The sequence below is a fragment of the Tauraco erythrolophus genome, chromosome Z (genome assembly GCF_009769465.1).
Source record: "Tauraco erythrolophus isolate bTauEry1 chromosome Z, bTauEry1.pri, whole genome shotgun sequence".
Taxonomy (NCBI): Eukaryota; Metazoa; Chordata; class Aves; order Musophagiformes; family Musophagidae; genus Tauraco; species Tauraco erythrolophus.
Window position 1 is genome coordinate 62,232,862 of NC_141496.1, and position 23,642 is coordinate 62,256,503.

Consider the following 23,642-nt stretch of genomic DNA (forward strand, 5'->3'; position numbering starts at 1 on the left):
AGTTTGACAAAATGTAGAGATGCTGGCGTAGCATGCAAATTTTCTACAGAATGGTGCTCTCCTCACTGTCACCCTCCATCCTGTGGAGACCAAGAGAGTAATTTCACATCTGACTGCGTCTTTGCAGAACGAAATGCATTGCTGAAGTTCTTGTTTTTATTTGCTTGTTATTTGTGTGTCTTGCACTTGTCACAGCACTTGAATTCAGTTATTACAGGGTGGTTACTCTGCAGAGCTGCACTCTCGCACTTGGTCCTGAAGACACTTGCACTGAAGCCATCTCACTGTAGCGCAGTGGCAAGCAAGGCTTTTACTTCAGTGCAGTAAAAGGTTGACGGGGGGCCTAATGGGAAGTGACTCGTTCGCAGCGAGATGGGGCAGCTGTGGCCTCCCCAGGGCACCTCCGGCCCCTGCTCAGCCACAGTGCCTCATGCTGCAGCTATGAAACATCCTCTAGTTTCTCTTCAGCTCCAGAAGGTCCAGCAGGGCTTTGGTTCAGCCCTGAAATAAACTTTGCTCTGTTAGGGACATGGTACCATGGAAGTTGAGGGTGCCAGGGTTTTGAAATACACAGCTAGACTAAGCTGTTGTAGTAAAAGTTGCTGAGCTGTTGTTTCCTTTTGCAATATACCAGGAGACTGAAATTATCCTAATTTCAGAAAGTTCAGGAGCGTTGTGGAACAGCTTGATTTCTTTGTAGAAATGCATAGCTCTGGCAGTAGTCATGGGCAAAGGATTTCCTTGCCTTTGTTTGTCTTCTCTCCTGATTATGGAGTGCTGTAGGGCAGGGTGCATTCACATATGCACACACACATTTTCCCTCTTTGTCTCATTATCTGTATGTTATCCGTATATCTGTGGAGGTAACATCTGTGATGATGGTTTCATTGCACTGACTTGCAAGGGGAGCAAGCAGGGGAGAGAGAAATCTTACTGTTCTAGGTGCTGTGTACACATGAACACATGTACAGACCTCTGCACTATTGCTTTCTGTGTTTGTTCCCTCAAGACACTACTGTAATATAAATACTAATTGTTTGCAGCAGCTGTGATTCCCGAAGTGGGCAGTGTGATCCCAGTTCTGCTGTCGTTCTGGCTGCATACCAGTCCAGTTCTCCTTGTTTTGCTGTCGAAGTCCATGTATGAGAGTGGTTTTGTAAATGGTGGTCACTTGAGGTTTACAGGGGAGCATATCTGGACAGCCTTGTCTCCATGCCCGCATTTATTTATTTTTTTTCAATTGGAACTGTTCCAGTGCTAATTCCTGTGCTGCATATGGTTTTATTTTTAAATGAGTGATTTAAGAGAGCGGGTTTCTGAATTAGTGAGCACAGAGGCCACCAGAGGGGCTCAGTGGAAGCGTTCACAATTAGCCAACTACACATGCCTGCACAGTATTATATTAAATGAGAGGTTTGACATGTTTGAGATGTTGGCCCTGTCTCTGGGCATCCTCAGGCCAAGGTTAATTTCCTGCCCTCTGTTCATAGCGAGAGGAAATTGCAAAGTAGGAGCTTGACAGAACGTCTGTTCACTAGACTGACATGGGATGTGATGTGCGTACAGACGAGAGGTTTATAAGGAGAGGACATAAGGCTGACCTCGCTTCCTTGCTAAAAATTGCTTCCAGGGAAGCAGCACAGGACATGGACCTTTGTGTTTTGTTCAGACTCTTCTGTGAGGTTTGCAACATCTTCGCTCTTTGATGTGGCACTTTATAATCTTGTGGGCTTTCAGGTATTTTTATGTAACTTTTCTCAAATGCATTACCTCTATTAAAATATTAAAAAAGGAGAGAAAGGCCAGAAGGATGTAAAGTGTTCGGTGACGAGACTTTCTGAAAGAGAATTTTGCAGCTGTCACATGCAACTGAGCGGAGATATCCACCCACAGTACATTGGCTGATAAAAAGCCAAATGCCATTCTCTGGTCTATCAAAAACGGATTTAGAAACATGCTGACTCTGGGTCAGCAGGATGTGGGAAAGTCATTCTCCAGGAGTCTGAGAAAGATGAATTCAGCATGTCATTGCGTTGTGTGCAGCACTCGCATCAACCTTCAGTTGATAGAGAGGTCACAGTTCCTTTCTGGGTCCTCATATATTTCTTACTGCTGTCTTGGTCTAACTTTAGTGTCAGACGAGGAGCCTTCCATTTCAGCTCAACCTCCACGCTGACACCAGCACATCAGAGCACGTGCTGTCCTTGATGACATAGGAGATATGGATGTTCCTGCCCACCTAGTATTCTCTGCCAGTTGAAAAGAGTTGGAGGCCTTAGAGGAGGAATTTTGATAGCACGTTCATGTCCTTCCAGCTTTCTATGAGGCTGGCCAAGTACGTGGAGACATTTCCGGTATGCTGATCAGTGCCTTTGGAGAAGATGGCAAAGCCCCAGCTGTCAAGGTAGATTGCAGCCAACTGATCCGGTGGGATTAGCTAGGATTGTCATGAACACTTGCTGTTGGTATGGAGAAGTTCTCAGCCAGGGCTGCTTCTGGCACTGCCCAAATGTGGAGTTCTTCTGGAACAGGTTTAGACATCAGAGCCGGTTGTGGACGTTGGATGCATCTCACAGAGGAAGCTGGGAGGCGACAGGTGAGGCGATAGCTGACACTGTCTCCAGGCAGTAACTTTAGGAAAGCCAGAATATCATGTTTCTGAGGCCTATGTTCATTTCCTGGCCCTGAAGTTTTCCCAGTCTCCCTGGACAGTGGAGCCAGTCATTTCCCCCCAAACTACCACAAAATACATCAGCTGTTGAACCCATGAAGGAAGGGGCTTGACCTGTGGGCTTGCTTCCTTCATCTTCAAGATGGGGCTTGGACAGCCTCCTCCAGTTCTTATCCTTCAGCTGGGGACTTTCTCAAATCTTCCTTGAAGAAGGTTTAGAGAGTGTCTTAGGCAGGGATAGGCAAAGTCCATCATGATGTGGAGATCTCTCAAAAGTTTGCTGGGACTCAAGCTATGAAAAGGGAAGGACATTTGTCTTTGCTCACTACCAGACCTTGAAAACCCCTTATGTCACAGGTGTTTAGGCTGAAGGCTAACCTTCCATCGTCTTTGATCATCTGTGCACCAGTGCTCTGCCTTTCCACTAGGCCTGCCAGATCTGTGATGGGTTGCGCCCTTGTCTGGCCCCAAGTAAAGGTGGTGCTGCGACATTGCTGTTTAGCTGCGTCTCCTCAGGTGAGGTGTCTGAGCAGCAGCGACTAAGGGACCTGCACTAACTGGACTGCTGTGAGGATGGATGAGGTGCGGCAGAGGAGCAGAATGCTTCGTCCTTCCTTCTGGGACGTGTTCACCACAGCTGGTGACTCTTCATCCATTGATCCTGGAGAGCCCCGACCAAATCCAGCCTGGCCGAGAGTGCAGATGCCTTTGGCAGTAGTGTAGTTGCCTCTGGCTGCAACCCTGGTCTGTGTGCTGCCAGAGGAGCCCTGTAAGCCAATGAATGCCCGTTGACCAGCTCTTCTCCAGGGTGGGTGCCTCCCTGGGTGTTTAAGCTAGTGCTGTCCCTGCACTCTCTTGCCTGCTAAACCCCGTCTCATAACTCTTGTATTCAAGTGGAGAGATCAATAGTTACCATGCCTGCAGGGAATTGTTCCTCTGTTTTGCAGCCGTCACACTCCCTCCCTTGGTGGGGGTTTCAGATGAGACCGATTTCTGCCATGTACTAAGGGGGAGAAATTCAGTTGATTGCAGACTGCTTTGGCTTCTCCAGAGACTTTGCTTGTGCAGCATTGCTGGCAAGTGACTTTTCTTTGAAAAAGCTCCTGGCTTTCCCAAGCCATTTATTGTCAGGTGGGCTTTAAACTGAACTTGTAGCTACGCCATGATTGTGCCCTCATCCAGCTTCTTTCACTCAGGAGATCAAAGACAGCTCACAGGCTGACGCTTGCAACACAGAGGAGTTTGACTCCCTGCGTTTGTCATCTGGTGTTAGGGGTGTTGTGTCAGAAACCTGGACAGCGCTGCGCTTGCCATTGGCAGGCCCTGAGCAGAGAGATTTAAAGGAGGTTGCCCTATTTGCTTTGTGGAGTCTGATAAGGAGGCTTCTCCACTCTGTGGACCTGCCTAGGAGGGCATAAAAAGGTAGATGTTGGAGAAAAATAAAAATCGATCTGTGGAGGCTGAGAACCCAAGCAGGAACCAGCAGCTGAGCAGTGGAGGTGGCGAGCTGGCCATGAAGGGTTTCTGAAATGAAGACAAATAGTCCACAGCTGTTGTGATAGACAAGTACTCCCTGTTTACCTCTCTTCTTGTCAAACAGGTAGTGGAACTCTTTCTCTCTCTTGCTAAGAGATCAATAAAGAGAAAGAATGAGAAAGGAAAGGACGTTAAAGGTAGTGGAAGCCGCAAGTGCTCAAGTCAGGTTGCATTCAGTTCATATACTTTAATGCTCTTTGTGACTACGGAACAAGGTTTTTCCCTGGGTTAAGGATAAAAGGAGTAGCACGTAGAGAAATAAGATGCCATTTTTCCCCTGTTAACTCCTGCAGGATGAATATAAGCCAGAAAAGGCTTTGTCGGAGGAAGATCTGAAGAATGCAGTCAGTGTGCATCATGCGCTGGCATCCAAGGCAACAGACTATGAGAAGAAACCCAATGTCCTCAAGCTTAAAACAGCAGATTGGAGGGTCCTGCTTTTCCAAGCCCAGTAAGTGCTCTCTTCTGATTTGTGCCAATCTTTGAGGAAGGAAAGCAGTGCTGAAGGAGGGGCAAATTCATGCCTGGACAGGTTAAAGCAGAGGCTTAAGAGGTTCAATCTGTTTATTTGATCAGAAATAAGATTAAGTAGTGATTTGATTAGAGTGCACAAGTAGTTCATGAGAAAGAAACATCAGGTTTTAAGAGGCTTTTTAATCTAGCTAAGAAGGGCATAACAAGATGCAGCAGCTGGAAGCTGAAGCTGCAGGAAATTCAATTTGGAAACAAGGCACAAACTTTTAACAGTCAGAGTGATTAATCATTGAAACAAATGACCAAAGGCAGTCTTGGATTGCCTGTCTCCTGATGTCATCAGGTCCTAGCCAGATGTCTTTTAGAAGATACGCTTTGGTCAGAAACAAAGTTACTACTTAATACAAGAATAATTTGATTAAGTTCTTCAGGCTGTGATATCCAGAAAGGACAGATGACCTGCCTTTTTCTTCTGACATTAAAAACTGGTGCATCAGTCTTGTGCATGAACCCTTTTCTACTGAGATCTACATGAAACCTCCTAGAGATCTGTGGTGTCCAGTGCAGCTGAGAACTTAGGACGTATGTCTGAATCAGGGCATTGGTTGGCTCTATTGCCTGTGTCATTTGGATTGGATTAGGAAAAGATGTGTGCCAGGGTGAGTTACGGACCTAATAATGAATCAGCCTGTGACCGAGATACCTGACACTAACCGCTTGCAAAGACAGACCAGAAGACTTAGCAGACTCAAAGACTTGTCCAGTTCTGATTATTCCCGCTTTTAAAATGCTATTGCAGGGCTGGGAAGCAGGTAGAGGAGGCTGAGTCAACAGGTGCTTAACATGTATTTCTTCCCAGGAGCCAAGAAGAAATGCAGACCTGGATCAACAAGATTAATTGTGTGGCTGCCGTTTTCTCTGCACCACCCTTTCCAGCAGCAATTGGCTCTCAGAAGAAGTTCAGTCGCCCACTCTTGCCAGCCACCACAACGAAGCTATCTCAGGTGAGCTGTTTTTACACAGAGGGTATGTGATGGCGATTTCTCTGACTGGCTGGAGACTGGATGGTGGTCCTTAGCATTGTTTTGTGGCTGTCTCCACTAGCATCCCTAGCAGAAGGAGGCTTGCATGGTAAATCTCTGCTTGTTTCCTGATGTGGGATTTGAAGCGAGGTGAGAGAAGGAGCAAACTTGAATATAATTGTCTTGTATGGTTGAAGAAAAGAAACAATCACAAGTGTTCCTAGTAACAGATACAGAGTTTTCATCCCCCAGTTATGGCTCTGCAGAGGATATTTCAGATACTGTGTGACTGGTGTTTTTTGAATTTGAGTGTTTATTGCCACTCATATCAGAAGAAATGTACGTACTGCTGGTCTTTGGCTTATTGAGGTGATGAAAGGTGAAAGCTGATGCATCAAGCAAGCATCAGTTATATTTCTTCCACAATACTTTTCCAGACTCCAACCTGTATCAGCTCAGGGGTTTCCTGTTTAATGTTTATTTATAAACTATCTCCTAAATGAACATCTTTGGTCTCCCCTTGTGATCACGTAAGCTTTTAGCTTCCACAACATCCTGCGGCAGGGAGTTTCACAGCTCTACTACTTCTTGCACAAAAACCACCAACTTCTGCTTGTTTCAGGCTGGCTGCATCTGATGCTTGCGCCCAAAGCTCTGTGTACTTTGGGAGCTGTGATGCATGCCTGCAATTCCTCCTGCACTGGCAGGAACACAAGATTGATTGTGTTGATCAGGTTGACAGAGTGGCAGAGGTGATAGATCTCAATCCTAGGTGTATACTTCACAAGTAACCTCCTGTAGCTTTTAAAGTCATCTGCCCATGCTGGATTGCTTCTTAAATGCATTTTTTTTTGCCATCTTCACAGCTTAGCAACACTCCTTAGAAACCACTATCTCATAATCTGCATTTCTCTAAGGGGGTGGGTTTCTTATGTTGTCCCTGCTTTTTTTCCTCTCCATGGCAGTAACCTTTCTTCTTACAATTTGGTGACCGACTTTCCGTCTTCTATTCTGGGTTAAAGTTTAAAACATGTCTCATACAGAACAATACTCACTTGTCTCATCTTTGTGGCTTTACCTTTTGCTTAGGCATACCTTCTTTAAAATACTGTATGGGGCTTCAGTGATTTACTCCCAATCGCCTCATCGTCGTTCTGTGTGATTGTTCCATTTAGCACATTGTTTCCTAGTCTCATTGTTTCTGCTTAATCTGGAAAGGGAAAAAATAGAACACAGCCCTGTGGTTTGTGTCTCGAAGAAGAGGAGACAGGAAAAGTGGAATAAGATAATCTGTTTCAGCTAAAGGCAGAAGAATGTTAAGTGTTTAAAGCAGATAAATTCAAAGGCAAGCAGAAACACGTCTGCTTTTATCTGTCAGTGTGGAAAAGCTGCCAGCAGGCTGCTTCTCATTTGGCAGATAGAAAAGTACAAATTGTCAAATCCCTGTGGTTGCTGTTTAGGATTTTGTGGGCCAAATCATGATGGACAGTACTTCTTCAAAGGGCATGTTCCTGGTCAGGCAGAAGTCAGGATGCAGTAAGAACCTAACATAGGTGAGGGAGAGAGGTTGGACGTGACCAGTTGTGCAGGATCATTGTACCAAGTTTGCTTTCAAAAAGCATCACTGTCTGATCTTGGTTAGTCCAACCAATGAGCGATGTGACAAAGCTATATGTAAGAAATAACCAGTCTAGAAAAGATCAGCTAGGGTTTTATTTTTTTCCTTTTTTTTCTGAGAATGCGCATGCACACACAAAAGCTCCAAAGGACTGCTGCCCTAGAAATTACAAGTGCCAAATTAGTAGCTACTCAAAGACCTCTTGTCATCAGGCAGGAGAACCTGTAGAGTTCCTGTAGAACTCTCTGCAACAGGATGTCACTGGGACCAGGGATGCAGTACAACGTGAAAAGTGATTGGGCACTAATAGAGAGAACAAACAGATCCAGGGTAGTTACTAACAGCAACAAGAATTTTTGACAGCCAATAGCGAGTGGTTTGAGCCCTACCATGTATAGGCGGAGGCAAATTATCCCACATGTTTCTTTCTTCAGTTCTCTTGCAAAAGAGTTGAAGCACAAGATTAGCTGAGGCTCAACTATCATCCTATGTAGAAGTTTTCCCCCTTTCCGTTCTTTTCCGCAGCATCATCTCAGTGAGCGGAGAGGCTCAGTGCCTGGTGTGACTCACAGTGCAGTGCAGGCATGTCCGAAGTAGGCTTGAAGCTGCAAGCTGTGCAGCTGTGCCCTCCTCTGAGGGAGCTGAGCTGGGTACTTCCTGCTGTTATGACTCTGGCAAAGTCACTGAGATCTGCATGATCATGTCTGTATTTTGGACTTACCTAATTCAAACATAATTTCAGATCCAAGCCTAGAAATGGCCAGAAGGCCATGCTGCAGGAGCTGGAAACCTTCTGAGCTGAGGGAAGGTTAGCTGACAGATGGACTGGAGGAAGTGAGTGGGCCTGGGATTATGATAAAGGAAATTGCCTAGAAAGGGGGAGTAGCAGCTCCTCACTTTCTCCAACTGCACTGCGGGATAAAAGCTGGTAGCAGCTCAGCAAAATTAGATACTTTTTGGGGATTGGGCAGCCCTTCCTCTTCTGGGTGCATTGTGTTGTCCTGAACAAATGGAAACTGCAGACCAGAGAGCGTTTGGCAGTGCGGAAATGGAAGGAAGGGCCCTGACTCCAAGTCCTTTCTGTCCTGAAAGGAACTACTTTTACATTGCAAAGACCTGAGGCAGAGTCTTCGCCTGTCTTGTTCTGCCCTTGGTCTGACTGCATACACAACAGCCTTAATTAATTTGCCAAAAGATGTATGAAAGCAGAGGTGTCATGTTGTCAGTAATGCTCTACAGCAAGCTGCTTCCGTTGCTCTCAGCAAGGCGAGGGATGACAGGTTTGCTCTCCTTCCCGGTGGCATCTGCTAGCTGCTGAGCTTTTCTGCAAACTTGGCCACTTTGCTTGGTGTCTTTGAGAGAGCTGTTGGGGACAGAGGTCTAGGATAACAGACCTGATCAATCAAATTAAAATTAGTTAAAGAAGGAGAGACAGAAAGAGAGAAAGAAAAGGAACTACTTAGTATTACTGTACAGGGTTCTTTCTATTTTCCTTTGCTTATCGAATACTTTAGATTCTGTCACTTAAATGCCTAATGTTTTTCTGAAGGATGAACAGCTGAAGTCCCATGAAGCTAAGCTGAAGCAGATCTCCACTGAGCTTGCTGAACATCGCTCCTATCCTCCTGACAAGAAGCTCAAAGGCAAGGAAGTAGACGATTACAAACTGAAGGACCACTATCTGGAGTTTGAAGTATGTATGGGAAACATTATTACTTTTACTTTTTGGGTGTAGATGGGGCAGCTGTTCTTATGCTTGGGGTGCAGTCCTAAATTTCTGCATTTTTCACCTTACTTCACCAAGGACTATGTTCATGTTAGACAGATATGTCACAGCAGTCCCAGAAGCTCCTGGCTCCTTTCTGCTAAGAACTTCCTGTGACCTTAGCCATGAATTTAGCAACTCGTCTGTAAAATGGAGGATAAAAATGTGACCCTCTGTCCTTACCTGATGTAGCTATTTGAAGAGATGATGAGGTCTTCAGACAGGAACTGTCTTGTGTTGTAAGACTATGTATTGCGTAGTGTGTTGGCCCCCCAGTCTTTACGGAATGCCTGCATTCTGCAGTAACGCAGATCATGAAAATTGTCTTCAATTGATATGTTCTGAAGCAGCTGCTCTTCTAAATTACTGTTGTAGGCATGCCTCATCAGAACCATTTGTGTTGTGTTCCAGTGAGCTGGATGTCAGGACAAGCAGGAAAAGGGTAGAATTAAAGGTCACAGGACTAAGTGATGCAACCTAGGCATCTGCATTAGGAGATTCTGAGTATCTGACAGCAGCTTTTATCCATCATGGTGTCTGCCACATTGTAGAGCTCTTGTGGGAAGGGGTTGGCAACACAGCCAGGTGCCTGGTATTTTTCATGACTGCATCTTTGAGCTTTTTCCCCAGAACTGTGAGTCGATGTTTCCTTTGGTCTGAAAGAATCCTGCTTTAGATAGGCACTGCCTGGCAAGGAAAATCCATAATCTGAAGAAGAGAAAGAGCAGATAAGACAAAAGTCAGAGAGACTACCAGAGGAGATGCTGGAGGCAACACAAGCCTCCAGAACTGAAGTAAGCCTCCTGCCTTGTGTTGTATGAGTTTCTTTTGGAGGAGCTCTTTTTACTCCTAGGCTTGACTGGTTGTGTACTTTTGTTTTTGCGGAAGGTTGTAACCGCTGTGTTGGGTTTGACTTCACTGTAGCTCTGGGCTGCATGGCATACGGTGAGCTTGAGATGTTCTGCACAGATATTTTGCTGCTGTTTTGTAAAGGGAACACAGTTAGCCAGTTTGTTCTTCCACATCCCACATACTTGAAATGATCTGACCAATGACCAAATGATCAAGTGGTGGACAAGGGCAGACAAGCAAAGGGTACACAATGGTGTGAACAGGAGAGACTACATAATCCATAAAACAAGGCTGAAGTGAGGTGATGGGATAGCTCACATGACTTCATGAGTGCTTTCATGAATGGATACAGGCTTTTTAGAAAGAACAGACAGGGATGGCAAGGAGGGGGAGTCACCCTTTATGTGAGTGAGTAGCTGACACACATGAAAGTTTGCCTAAGGAAGGGTGATGAGCCAGCTGAGAACTTGTGGGTCAGGATTAGTGGGTTTACCAAGATGGGTGTAGTTGTGACGGCTGTCTGCTAGGCCTTTTTCAAAAAAATGGGAAGAAACCTTTTGTTTGCAGACCTTGGTCCTCATGAGGAGCTTCAGCCACCTCTATATCTGCTGGAGGGACAACACAGCAGGGCACAATCAATCCAGGACATTTCTTGAGTGAATTGACAGCAACTTCCTAACACAGGTGACCGAGGAGCAGACAAGGAAATGGATTTTGCTGGACCTCTCACTTATAAACTAGGAAGAACTGGTTGGGGATATGAAGGTCAGGGGCAACCATGGCAGCAATGACCACGAGATGTTGGACTTCGTGATCCTGAAAGGAGGGGTCAAAGTAAAAAGTAGAATCACAACCCTGGACTTCAGGAGAGCTGACTTTGGCCTGTTCAGGGCACTACTTGGAAGAATCCTTGGAAGATACAATCTTGACAGAAAGAGGGCTTTGGGAGAGCTGGTCACTTTTCAAGGGTCACCTCCTTTAAGCTCAGAAATGGTTCACCCTGACAAGCAAGAAACCAAGCAAAGAGGTCTGAAGGCCTTCATGGATGAACAAGTTGCTCCTGGCAAAACTCCACCATAAAAAGGAACTGTGCAGGAGGTGGAAGCAGTGGCAGGTGACTCCGGAGGAATAGAGATACCTGTCCAAGCATGTAGGATTGCATTTAGGAAAGTCAAAGCCCATGTGGAGTTGAATGTGGAAAAAGACGTGAAGGGGAAGAAGAAGGTTTTCTACAGGTATGTTAACAGCAGGACAGCTAGGGAACATATGGGCCCTAGCAGGGGCAGAGGACCGGATCACAAACAACAGGGAAACGCCAGGGTAGTCAATGTCATCTTTGCCTGGGTCTGTACAGGTAAGACCAGCCTTCAGCAGTCACAAATACATGAGCCCAGTGGGAAAATCTGGAACAAGGAAGACTTACCCTTGGTGAAGGATGATAATGTTAGGGAATTTTAAACTGGACATACACAAGTCCATACGATCTGATGGGTTGCACTCATGAGTGCGGAGGGAGCTGGATGATGTCATTGCAAGGCTACTCTCGATTACCTTTGAAAGGTCATGGTGATCAAAGGAAGTCTCTGAGGACTGGAGGAAAGCAACTGTCATTCCTGTCTTCAAGAAAAGCAAGAAGAAAGGTCCAGGGAGCTACAGGCTGGTTAGCTGCTTCTCTGTCCATGGGAAGGTGATGGAGCAAATTCTCTTGGAAATCACTTCGAAACACATTCAAGACAAGAAGGTGATTGTGAGTAATCGGCATGGTTTTAGGAAAGGGAAATCATGCCTGACCAACATGATAGCCTTTTACAATGAGATGTCTGGTGTGATGGATGAAGAGAGAGACAGTGGATGTTGTTTGTTCTTGACTTTAACAAGGATTTTGACATTGTCTCCTCTAACACCCTTGTAGACAAGCCGATAAAGCATAGACTAGGAAATCAACAGTAAGGTGGTTTGGAAACTGGCTGAACAATTGAGATCAAAGGGTTGTGATCAATGGCACAATGTCACTTTTAAACACAGCACTCATGTACAGAGCAAGCCACACACTTTGACTCTGTAGGGCGTCTTGTGCAATGTGGGAGGGCAAAGAGTTTCTTGGCTTTGGGTCCTTGACACAAAGTTTATTTTCTATCACTTTTAGAAGCATAATGAGTGAAATACAGGCTGATGGAGAAGTAGATTGTTGTGGGTTTTTTTCTGTTTTCTGTCAGTTTTGTCACGGCAGTCTTTAGAGAAATATTCCTCAGGTACCTCAGTACAAAGCAGAATCTTCGTTGCACCAAGTTGGTGGCACCAGCTTCAGTTGCATGTGGGAGTTGGTGATTCAAGGTGCTGCTATGCAATGCTGTGTTACCTTCACACTTGGCACAGATTTCGCAGGCTGTGTTGAACCATCAATAAAAAGAAAATAAAAGGTGAGCTATATGAAAAATCCTGAATGGAAACTTTCCCCTGGTTTTGGGGTTTCCTCACCTTCCCTTCAGAAAAAAAAACTGCCAAGGTCAAGCAGGAGCTGATGACAGACCTTGCTGCATGGAGTCAAAGCCGAAAGGCAAGAGGCAAGTGAGGCAGTATTTTGTACTTGGCTCTTTCAGACTGAAACTACAGACCAGACCGTACATCCATGTACAAAGGGCCATGCTGATCCATCTCCAGAAGCACACCAAAAGGACCTGTGAGTCTCAAAGGAAGCAGCATAGTCCCATTAGGAGGCAAGAAGCCAGATTGCTTTTCTGTAGGCCCTTATAATTCCTTTTTGTTCACCCACCGGTGTTCCCTTCATTCTTATTCCTGATGAAAGACGTGTAAGATGGTGTTTCCTTCTGAGAAGAGGTGAACTAGGAGACGCCTGGTCCTTGTTCAGGACTGCAGCCAGGAGTGTTTCTTCTTGCTGGTGTCTTTGCTTGAAGACACCAAGGAAGGAAAGTTTATCTTTTCTTGCTGTCTGAAGAAGTACTGCTCCAGATGATGGTTGCTCATTGCAGCAAATTTATGGTTTGAGAGAGGTGTTTTGAGTGCTGTCGGGTGAGAGGTGAAGCCAGAAATTTGATGGGTGGCTACCTCATCTCCTCTTTATTATGTGCATTCGGTCTTCAGAGATAATGTTGCAGAAGCTTTTGACTGATTTTAACTTTTATGGTTTTACTTTCTTGACTGAATTTTCCAGTTTAAGTTCTTTTAAGGAAGTATTTCCACTAGCTTTAATACCTAGCTTTAAATGTCAGATGAGTAGAAGAGCAAGTTTGTTGTACTTGAAATCAAAATAGAAGCTGCCAAATGCATTGCATAATTGCGATAGAAATCATGGGCCCACGAAGTCCAGAGCAAAATGGCCACTGGCAGACATGCAGGGCAGAAACTGGTCCTGGATTTCCATTCTGATGGGTGGCTCTTTTTCCCCTGGCACGGTTTACTGGACCAACAAAATGCAGAAGCCCGTATGGTGGTAAAGTCTCTCTCCCTTGATGAATATTATGCTGATCCCAGGCTTAGAGCACTGGCTTGCCTTCTCTTTTGCAGAGGTGTCCCGTTCGTGCTGTGATGAATCATTCATCAGCCCAGTGCATCATCGACAGGGTTCTGCTCACTGTTTCTCCATTTCCTTTTTTATTGAATGACACATCTTACCTGCTTCATGTGTTTATCTCTTCCATTGTGGAGCTGGAGCTCCAGATATGGAATTGATAAGAAAGCTTCTTTATTTAATTTTTAGGTGGATTCTTTTATGATGCTTCTCTATAAGTTTTTGTTTATTCAAAGGACTCTTTGGAAACCCAGTCACATTCTCTTCTTCCCCGCCCCCCCCTTTTATATTCCACACTTCAAAGCAGTTACCAAGCTTTTTGACTTCCTGCCCTCGAATAAGTGTTATTACCAGAACTTTGTTATTTTATTATAAATTGTTTTGTTAAACACTTTTTCCTCTGTCAGGAACATAGTAGTTTGGCAGCTGTTTTGCCACTTTGAAATATAAATTAACAATTAGTACAGATGTTTACATCCTCCTTCCCTCGTCCCCAGCCCACTGAGATCACCTTAATTACAGTGCCTGCACCACACCTTTAGTGGGTACGTCAGGTACAGGTTATTAAACAAATCCCAGGAAGTGGGTTGCTCTCTTCTCAGAACCTCCTGCCCCAGCTTCTGTTTTTGAGGTATTGCAGTGATCTTCTGTTAAGGTACCCTCATTTTGTTGGTTGACGAGATAGTCTGTGCAGACAGTTGTTACTGTGGCACACAGAGCAAACTCTTCCCGTTGGAGAGGGAAAGCTCTGCTCCAGACAAGGAACAGGACAAGTGGGTCTGGGGCACAGTAAAGTGAACTTTTTCCAGTTGAAAAGTACAAGCATCTGGACATTCATCATTCACCATGAGTGCCCCTGTCAGGAGAACATGCTGTGCTGCTGTCGCAGACCTCTCCCATCTGCTCCTTTTTGTTAAGGTCTGGCCTTGCAGAGAGCATCCTCTCATGGGCTCAGTGGTGGCCAGGCTGGTACAGTCTGAGCTTAGCAGGACCCTAGTTTGGTTTCTTCACTATGGACTGAAGCAAGGAGAGCAGGACCTGCTGGTGGGAGTGGAGGGTCGCAGGAGAGAGCTGTAGCCAACCAGAGCAGGACTTTTGTTGTCCCATAGTTTGCTGCACTTTATCCCCATCTCTTTGTGGGGCCCTTAACATCTCAATATGTGTGAGCACAGAATATGACTCAACGTGACTAAGGTCAGCAAGCTCTCTGCTTGGTGTTGTTACTTGGAAATCACCATGCGCTCCAACCAGCTGGGTGCCACCATTCAGCAGAGCCAGGATTTGTGTGCTGCAGAACTGAGTGCCCCTAATTGCACAGAACCCCCGGGCTCAGCCTGCCTGAAACCCTTTTTGTACAGTGTAATTTACATTAGCCACTATTGTTCCTGTCCACATCAGGCACCATTGTTCGCATTCATATCAGGCTCCTGGCTTTCAAGGCCAGCAGAAACCATTAAGCTACCCAGACGGTCTCTCAAGTGCTTCTGCAGAATTTCTTCCAGTCTGATTCGGCCCTTTCTTTTCATTTCCTAGAAAAATCGCTATGAGATTTACGTTGGCCTCCTGAAAGAAGGGGTGAAGGAGCTGCTAAGCGGAGGAGAGAACGATGCGCCAGGACTGAAGAAATCCCACTCGAGTCCCTCATTAAATCAGGAGTCTCCAGTTAGTGCCAAGGTGAAACGCAACGTCTCGGAGAGGAAGGACTACAGGCCAGAAACACCCAGCATTAAGCAGAAGGTCACTTAGGGTGGAGGTGACAACTAGGGGAACAGCCATGCAGCAAAGTACCGGTGGTCAAAATTTTTTCATTTAATAACCTGTCATTCACGAAAAATAAGTGCATCTGCCTGAATGGGGTGTTAGTGACATTTTCTATTGTATATTTTGCTGTTTCTGTGCAGATTGTGGGAGATGTCTTTGCTCCTGCTTTGCTTTGCTTTGCTTTGTTAATTTATCATTTAGCAATTGAAGCATCGGGACTTTTTTGTGTTGTTCTGTTTCTAAAGGAGCTGGGGGAGGGGTAGAGTGCTGTGACATATATTCTGTCTCTTCCCCGTTTATCTCCTCCCATCGGCACGTGGCTTTCATCTCTCAAGTCACTTGTCACTTTATTTACGTGGTGGGTGGGAAAAGTAACTGGACAAATGCTGCAGTGCTGTGAATGCAAGCTGTAGCTGTGAGAAGAGCTGTGCAAACGGGCAGCTGCGGAAGGCTGGCTAGAGCCTAGGGTGCTGGGAACAATGGTTTCCTGACAATGCAGAGCATGTTGGTACTGGTACTTAGCAGCAGGTGCTACAGTAAATAGTCACTGTTGCTTATTGTTACTGCATTGACCCTGGACCCATGAGCACGAAGGAACGAAACTTGGAAACCTCTGGCAATGCTGGGAAGACAGCATTGGAATAATTTGTTTGCTTCCTTCCAAGCAAAGAGTCTTCTGAGTTAGCAGGCTGGGGGTATCCAAAGCCGTGCTGTCTCTGCAGTCAAGGAGATTAGGGATTACCCAGTCTGAATGACAAGTGGGCTTTAAATTTATTTTTGAAGGAGGCTGCTGTAGATGTCAGCCATTAGCGTTGTATTTTAAAGACAACGGGCATCTGTGTAGTTTTTAACTGTACGCTCTCACTTAGCTGCTATATAGAGCCTTATGGTATATCGTTCCCTGATGCTTCCTCTTCCAGGAGTTTCCTTGTTGGTGTGCACAGATAGGTTTTGGCAATTTCTCTGCTAGTGACAAAGCACTTTGTCTTTTCTCTTCAGCAAGGGGTTCTCCTCAGCTCTCCATTTTCCTGCTTTAGCTCACATATAGGTGGAAGAGGCTGCTGCAGACCAGAGAAGGGGACGGATGTGTCCTTGCTGTGGGCCAGGGTTTGATGCCATCCTGTCTACTCCATACCCGGAGGCCAGCACAAGGTAGCCTCAGCTTTGGCAGATCCTACCCTCCACCCGCAGGGAAGCAGCCTGCCTTGCAGCTCCTGCATACCCTGCGCCAGGCTTTCAGAGGGGAGCACAGGACAGGGAGAGACCACCATGGGTAGAGCTTTCCGTACCTGAAAGCCTCCTGTTTGTGCCACAAACTCTTGGGGTGGCCAGCAGTCTTCAGGCACAGGGAGTAGAAAGATGATGTAGAAATCACCTTCCTGCTTCCCAGCCACTCCCGCCCGGGCAGCAGCGTGGCTCTGCAGAGAGTGCTGGCTTACCTGTTACTTAACACCCTGGGTTTTGTTCTCAGGTTTGGTACTGACCTGCTGGATGAGCTCGGGCAGGTCTCTCCCGTTTTGCCTCACCCTTCTCCTGTGCAGAGTAGTACAACCAAACTGGCATCTCCCGCAGAGCACCTTGGGATGGCCAGTTGAAAATTGTTCATTGCTGTTATTTTTGTTGTGCCTGGCACAGGACAACCTTCTTGATGGATATAATTCTTAACGCATAAAGAAATGTCATGATCGATGCAAGGACCATTTAGAATTGCGCTGGTGTTTCCAGCCCAAGTAGTCGAAGGGCCACACATCAAAAAAATTACCACCTGAGGGGATTTGTGCTCTGCCAGACTCCCCAAAGGGTCCAAGTCAATTAATCTAGCTTATTGAACTGCCAGTTCAGTGGGCAGGACAGGGAGCAATCAAAGAGAGAAGGACCTTAAGAGGCACCACATGACTTGCCTCCCTCACTGAGGACCACCGTGCAACAGCTTTCCCAGTGTTGTGCTCAAAGTTGGCTGTAATGAAGATGTTGCACTCTCAGATGCTGGGAAGTGTTGGAACAAATCGATCCTCACAGTTGCAGCCCAGCAGCAGAATCAGATGGGACTCTTTCCCCATGTGAAGTTGGGACATGCACACACCTGGCATCTGCCACTGAGAGTGGTCACTCCGTGCTAGAAGTCAAGAGGTTGGCCCCTAACCCTGACAATGTTGCTAAAAACTGCAGAGTCCTGAGTGGAGACCGTTAGCAATTCCTGAGCCAGCAGAGCCAAACATTCAGTTTTCTTCCTGAAGAAGAGAGATGCCTTCTGCTGCCAGAGCCTCAGTGATGTGGTGCAGCATGCTGTGTTAGGAGACTCAGTGTGGACAGGTGCGTGATAGTGCTCATTGGGATGGATTGTTTGAATTAATCAAGTGTGGTAGATCAACCGCTCATGGAGGGGAAACAAGGCCAGGAGATCCCTGCAGCTGTTCATCATGCTCTAGTGGTTTAAAACAAACAAGCAGAAGAGAGAGAAGAAAAAATTCGGGGAATGCCAAAAGCACATTTGAGAATAAAACTTGTCCTGTCTTAGATAACGGCATTAGGAAGCATGCAGCAGACACAAAAAAATATGTGCAGATTTGTAGATGGCCTCTACTTGGCTGTCAGGGCGGGGTTGTCTAGATGAGCTTTTTGAAGGCAGGCTGGAACATGCCCAGCAAACCTCTTGTGATTATGGAGTGCAGTCCTTTAAAAGGCAAAGAGGTGACATTTAACTTTTTTTCCTGGCTTTTAAAATATTCTGGTTGCTGTAGACTGCAGTTAAATTGCTGAGCTCAAAAAGAAATGATTCCTGTAAAATGCATTTCCCAGCTTTGACACAGAAACTGGATAACTCCCCTTCAAAGTCATTGCAGAGGAGATGATTTGAAGCAATAGGACAAGTCAAAAAGTGAACTGCAAAAATGATTTTTTTTTTATTTTTCATTATTTATTCTCTATTTCCATGTACACTTGTAAACGGATTAGAGTATATTTTTAAAGTCTCATCTGGTCTTAGCAAATGCAGTTTTTCACTGCGTTTTTTAGTCATTAAACAGTTGTTGAGCTTGGAGCACTCTTGGTGAGACTGCTGAGGCGTGCAGATTAGTTCACTGAAAATTTGTCAGGTTCTGCTCGAGTTTTAATTAACGCCATTTTGCTTCGTTGCATTACAAATTCTAGGCATCCCAGTCACCCATGTGAAAACACACATTTCGGAGGCCAAGAGAAAAAGGTGATCCTGTTGTGAATACCTAAGGCTCCTGGACTTCCTTGGGAATAGGATCATCTACTAAGCAGTACTGTAATTGGCTTTTTTCCCTGCCTTGATATTATTGTGAAAGGTGGGGGCAGGTTCTCAGGACATCTTAGCCGTGCATCTTCTTGGGTGGCACCACTGGGAGTCTGGCCAGGTAGCCTTGCTTGGTACCTGGTACTCTGCCTTTCTTTGCTGAAATGTTTGCCCTTAGCAGCGATCAGTGCTTGACCTCAGTGCCTCAGGAGCTCCTGTTGCAGTACGTAAGGATACTCTGCTTGTTTCCAGCCCTCCTATGGGACCCACCGTGCACCTGAACTTGGTATCAGCGGAGCAGCCTTTAGCTTTCCAGGGGTGCTCAGCGCGAGCAGCCCTCAACTGGCAGACCACCGCAGACCACTGCGAGCGTGTGTGTGTGTGCAAGCCAGCCTTTTAGTCCATGATGCAGGGAGATGTCATCCTTCCTTGTCATCCTCCCTGCTGTAGCTTGCAACCATCGCTCAGGCAAAGCCTCTGCCTGCGTGTTAAGAGAGAGGATGCAAGGAGAGGAGCGGGATGGGGCCAACATATCCCCTCTCAAGGTGCAGACAGAGGTCCTGGAGGAATCCATCCTGCTCTGAAGTGTTGCTAGTTGCTCACCCTCCAGGGGCTGGACCGTCTCCTCTCCCCAGCTGAGGGAGGACAGACCTGAGAGAACCTCACTGGGTGTGCACCCGACAGCAGAGTGGCGAGGGAGAAGGACAAATTGCCTTTCCCTCTCCATTCAGGAACCAAATCAGGTGAGATACTCTGAAAGTATCTAAAGTGAAAACTGCACTCTCCTCCATGAGTCAGCAGGATGCAGGGGTCTGGTTGAGATGGTTTTCGTTCTGCAGCGGCTGCGAAAGAGACTCTCTGGGCCGGCTGTGTGTTTGTGTGCGTCTTGCAGATAAATCACGCATGGACCAGTGAACATGACTACAGCTTTTAAATCCAGTATTTATGTTGTGTCTTTAATTGATGTAGAGAGATAAGTCAGCCAGCAGAGTGATTAATGCAGCAGAGCTGTGGGGGAACTCTGTTCAGCTGTGACGCCGACACAGACAGTTTTTCATCTGTAGCCAGCCACTTATTAATGGTTATCAGAAGCTTTCTAAGGGCTTGTAACAGCTCATCCCTTAAGTGCTTTCCCTCTGATCCTACCTGCTCCCAGGATGCCATCTGTCCACGTCTGGAGGCTCTCCTGGAGAGCAGTGCTCAGCACAGCCCTGCTTTGAGCAGCACTAGCAGACTTTCAGAGACTGGAATTGTTTGTTGACTTTTCACAGCTCCAGTGCCTTCTGGTAGCAAGGCTGGTTGTTCTTCTGGTTTGAAACAGCCAATATTTTTGTCTTTCTCCTGTGGAGGAGCAACGTTCTTGCATGATTAGAGCAGTGATGAAGTGGTTGTGGCAGTGGAGAAAGTCGAAGGTGGCAGGGTTATGGGCTTCTGGAGGCATTGCATGGCAACGTTCTTCTTGAAAGCGAGGAAGGCTTTTCTCTGCAGATGGCATACCGCTTACCGTGTCTGCATTCTCCATCCCTGAATCAATTTTGGCCTTATCACAGTTAGTCTGACAGCTCCTCCTCCTTTTCTGTCAAGTTGCTCCTGTCTGTCATCTTAGCACCTCAGCTGCTTCTGTATAACAGGTCTCTTTCCTTACATGCTTGCAGAAATCCAGAAAATTTGACTATCCCATCTTGCCTTGAGAAAACCTGCTCTGAAGCAGCGTGGCGTTGAATGGATAACCCTGTGAACAGCTTTTTCATTCTGCTTGTTGGTAGCCTGTGTTTCCAGCCACAGTTATAGTTGGGAGGTGTGAGACGGAGTTTCAAACTGCCGTGGTCCTCTAGCATTGTGCTGCAGGGATACAAGGTTGGTTCCCCCCTCCCACACTCAGACCAGACACTTGTGGCATTCCTAGGCTCTTTCCCAAAAGTCTTGGGGGCAGAGGCGTCCCATGCTGTGGGGGAACTTTGAAACACTGTTTTGCAAGGAGTTGGGTTCTTTCCAAATCAGGCCACACATTTTGCAGCCTTTTAGGGAGCTGTGTAAAAAAAGTATAATAATAATGCCATTTTCAACCAGTGTCCTCCAAGCACAGAGAGATGGTATCCAGGTTGTCGGAAACGCTGGCTTTTTTTTGCAGACGCAAAGGCAGTAGACACACCTTATCTCAAGCAATCTTCCAGCTTGCTGCTTATTTAAACTTTCCCCAGGCTCTGGCATGTCGCATCTGCTCTGAGAGGGCAGTTGTGAACTCCACATTTCTCCCCAGAGCACGACCAGAGCTCCCCAGCATGTGTTCCCAACACATGATATCTAGGCTGCCTAGAGGGGCAAGCCAAAGAAACTGTCTCAGAATTTCTTTGAAAGAGCTGGTCTCCAGCTTGTGCTTTTTAGAAGATATTTTTAGTGCATGTGGAAGCACAGAATCGTAGAATGATTTGGGTTGGAACAGGCCTTAAAGATCATCTAGTTCTAGCCCCTAGAAGCACTATGCCTGGCCTCTCCCTCTCCCTCTCCTCTCTCCCAGAAGCATAGGTGTAGTATAATGAGCTGCTTCACCCGGAGCTTCACCATATGGGACCTGAACATTTGCTCCAGCAAGAAAAGCCTTTCTCAGCCTCCAGAGACATGATGTCACCTAAGCTGAGCACCAGCACACAGGACAACAATACTGTTGGAAGATAGTCAGAAAGCCACTGCCACCCTCCATGGCTGGTCACCTGCTGGGGCCTCTGTGCTCAAGCATTGCCCTCGGTGCTGGGGGTGATTAGAAATGCTGGCTTCCTTTTCCACCTACACTGTGCTGTTTGAGGAACTGTTCCCACCACCTGCTGCTTTTCTCCCTTGTGACAGCAGCACCCTCATCCAGGGGTGCCACAGTCCCGTTGTTAGAAGGCTGGTTTAAATAAGAGCAAGGAGGACAGGTCCCAGGGAAACGTGTTCAGATGCCATCTGGGACTATCTGCTTTCCTCTTGGCAGCATCCAGTTGAACAGTGAAAGGAGGCTGGCTCAGTGCTGCCTGAGAGAAGGTACCTAGCTTGCCTGTTTTGTTAGCTGCATTGACGGCTGTTTTTTAATTATTTATTAGAACACTTCCCTTAGCAAATGCAAGCAACAGCTTTCCCAAAGGCTGCACCATTGACCCGACTTTGTTCCCATGGTCAGAAGGAGTAAATTTGTGCCAGCCCAAAGCATTCTGTCCTCCCCTTTGAACATGAACTGTCCGTAAAAATTATAAATGTTTAAACAATGAGGGGCCTTCTGTAGCATCTGCTGTTAAACCTGTGCCAGGAATCAGCTCTAGGGTACAGGCCAGAGGTTTATTTGGACTGAGAAAAAGTACATCACTTAGCACTTTAGTCCTTGCATTGCTACGAACTACAAGGGCAGCATTTTTCTCTGACATAGACCATTGTAATTAGTAGCCACTCTATAGCAGTGGTCCTGTATGTAACTCACCTAAATGAGACCAGCACAGCAAGTGAATATCCTGGTGTAACCACAGAGCAGCTAGCCAAGCTGCCCTGGAGACGTGTTTGACGCAAAATCCTCTGACTCCCCTGAGCCTCTTGCTGGGAGAAGGGAGATCGATGATATCCAGTCTGTGTCATTGCACAGGGCAAACTCTTATCTGTGATATAAGTCTTAAATCACCTACACACTTAAGAAAACCTCATGCTCAGTGCTGTCAAATTCTGAAAGACTGTAGGATGAGAACAGGGGTGGGTTGTGAGGGGTTTTTTTAATTTGTACATATTCATGACAACTATGTCCTCTTACTCGAGGCTGGGATTATAACTTGGCTAAAAGAACAGAGTTTTCTGGCAGTTTGAGAACTTTAAAATCACTACTTTTTGCGTGAGGTACAATCTGAGGCTTACATTACTTGGTGAACATGTTTAAGTGATGCCTATAGATGTGTGTATGTATTTCATAGGTATACTATGGCTTCTGTGACTCAGCGCTCCAAAGCCCGCTGTTCTTTTCTGAGGCTTGTTTTGGTGAAAGCACTTCAGCAGCTGCAAACTTTGTTAGGATGCTCATTGTTCTAGTTCTTCTCAAATTAGGTTAAACAGTCATCAGAGCTTTCACAGATTTAAGGTATCCCTTGAGCTGCCTTGATCTCCGTGTGTTGTCCACCAGGGGCTGCCTGTTTTTCTGTGTGTTGAAAGCAAAGGCATGTATTTGAGAGTCTTAGCAAGGATTACTAGGTGGGATTTTCTGCTAGCTTGACACTGGGCATACTCCCTGTTGATGTCAGCCGATGCCTGCACCAGGAGCATCTGTGCTGACTTCTTATGAAAATCACACTCTGGGGATCTAATACACAGCTTTACTTCTGAAAACGTTGACCTTGCTCTGTGAAAATTAAGCAAGGGGACATGATGTCCAAAAGTGTCCAAGCAGGACAGGTGCCTGTGATGTCTCCTGCAGATACAGCCGTACATCAGTGGTGAGGGTTTCTTTCTGCAACTGTACAGATTTCCAGAAGAATGTTTGGCTCATCAGCAGGGAAAAGAAGAGCAGCAGGGCTGAAATATGTCTCTCAGACATCTTGTATGCCTCCCCGAGGTTTCTCTTGGGAGGTTTAAACAACCGTTTAACAAGTTGCTGATCTAAATAAAAAGACGTAAGGAAACCCAGTGGGTTTTTCCTATTGCGTTCTAGTCAGGGCAACACTAACATTATCTGCATTATCCCTGGAAAGGGAAGCCTGAGGGTGGGTTTCGTACCTGAAGTCATAAAACTCTTGTCATGCAGTTACCTTGAAGCACTTGAGCAACCTCAGTGAAGCCATGCCTTTGTACTTCACTGGACCATGGCCAGAGTGATTGTGTCTTGCAGGACTGAGACGTGAGTGGACTGTAGCTCGGGATGAAAAGAAGAGGGACATCCCCATCACCTTGCTTTGGGCAAGCTGTAATCCTTTTTCAGGCACTGAGCTTCTCCCTTAGGTTACTTGCCTGCCATGGTGATGGAGCGGGAAGGTGAGGGACAGCACCGTCACACTTAAGAGTCGCAGTTACGGAGTGTCATTTGCCCTCCACCTGCCCTGTTGCAGTGTTGTTTTCCCTTAGGCTGAGAAAGGGACCGAATTTTCAGTTACTGTGGTGTGGTACCCATATGGGAAGAGTAACTCTTGATAGTAGTGTAGTAGTGCAG

At 46.2% G+C, this 23,642-nt stretch overlaps 1 protein-coding gene across 1 annotated transcript in view; it reads left to right on the top strand.

Annotated features, from left to right (window-relative positions):
- The window catches only part of PSD3 (pleckstrin and Sec7 domain containing 3), an 83,362-nt gene extending 67,672 nt beyond the window's left edge, over positions 1 to 15,690 (top strand). The window contains exons 12-15 of the mRNA XM_086629877.1: positions 4,501 to 4,658; positions 5,541 to 5,685; positions 8,871 to 9,014; positions 15,001 to 15,690. Of these exons, the coding sequence (XP_086486003.1) occupies positions 4,501 to 4,658; positions 5,541 to 5,685; positions 8,871 to 9,014; positions 15,001 to 15,213 (660 nt within the window). The 3' untranslated portion in view covers positions 15,214 to 15,690. The remainder of the gene's footprint in view (positions 1 to 4,500; positions 4,659 to 5,540; positions 5,686 to 8,870; positions 9,015 to 15,000) is intronic.
- Positions 15,691 to 23,642: the final 7,952 nt, after the last annotated feature.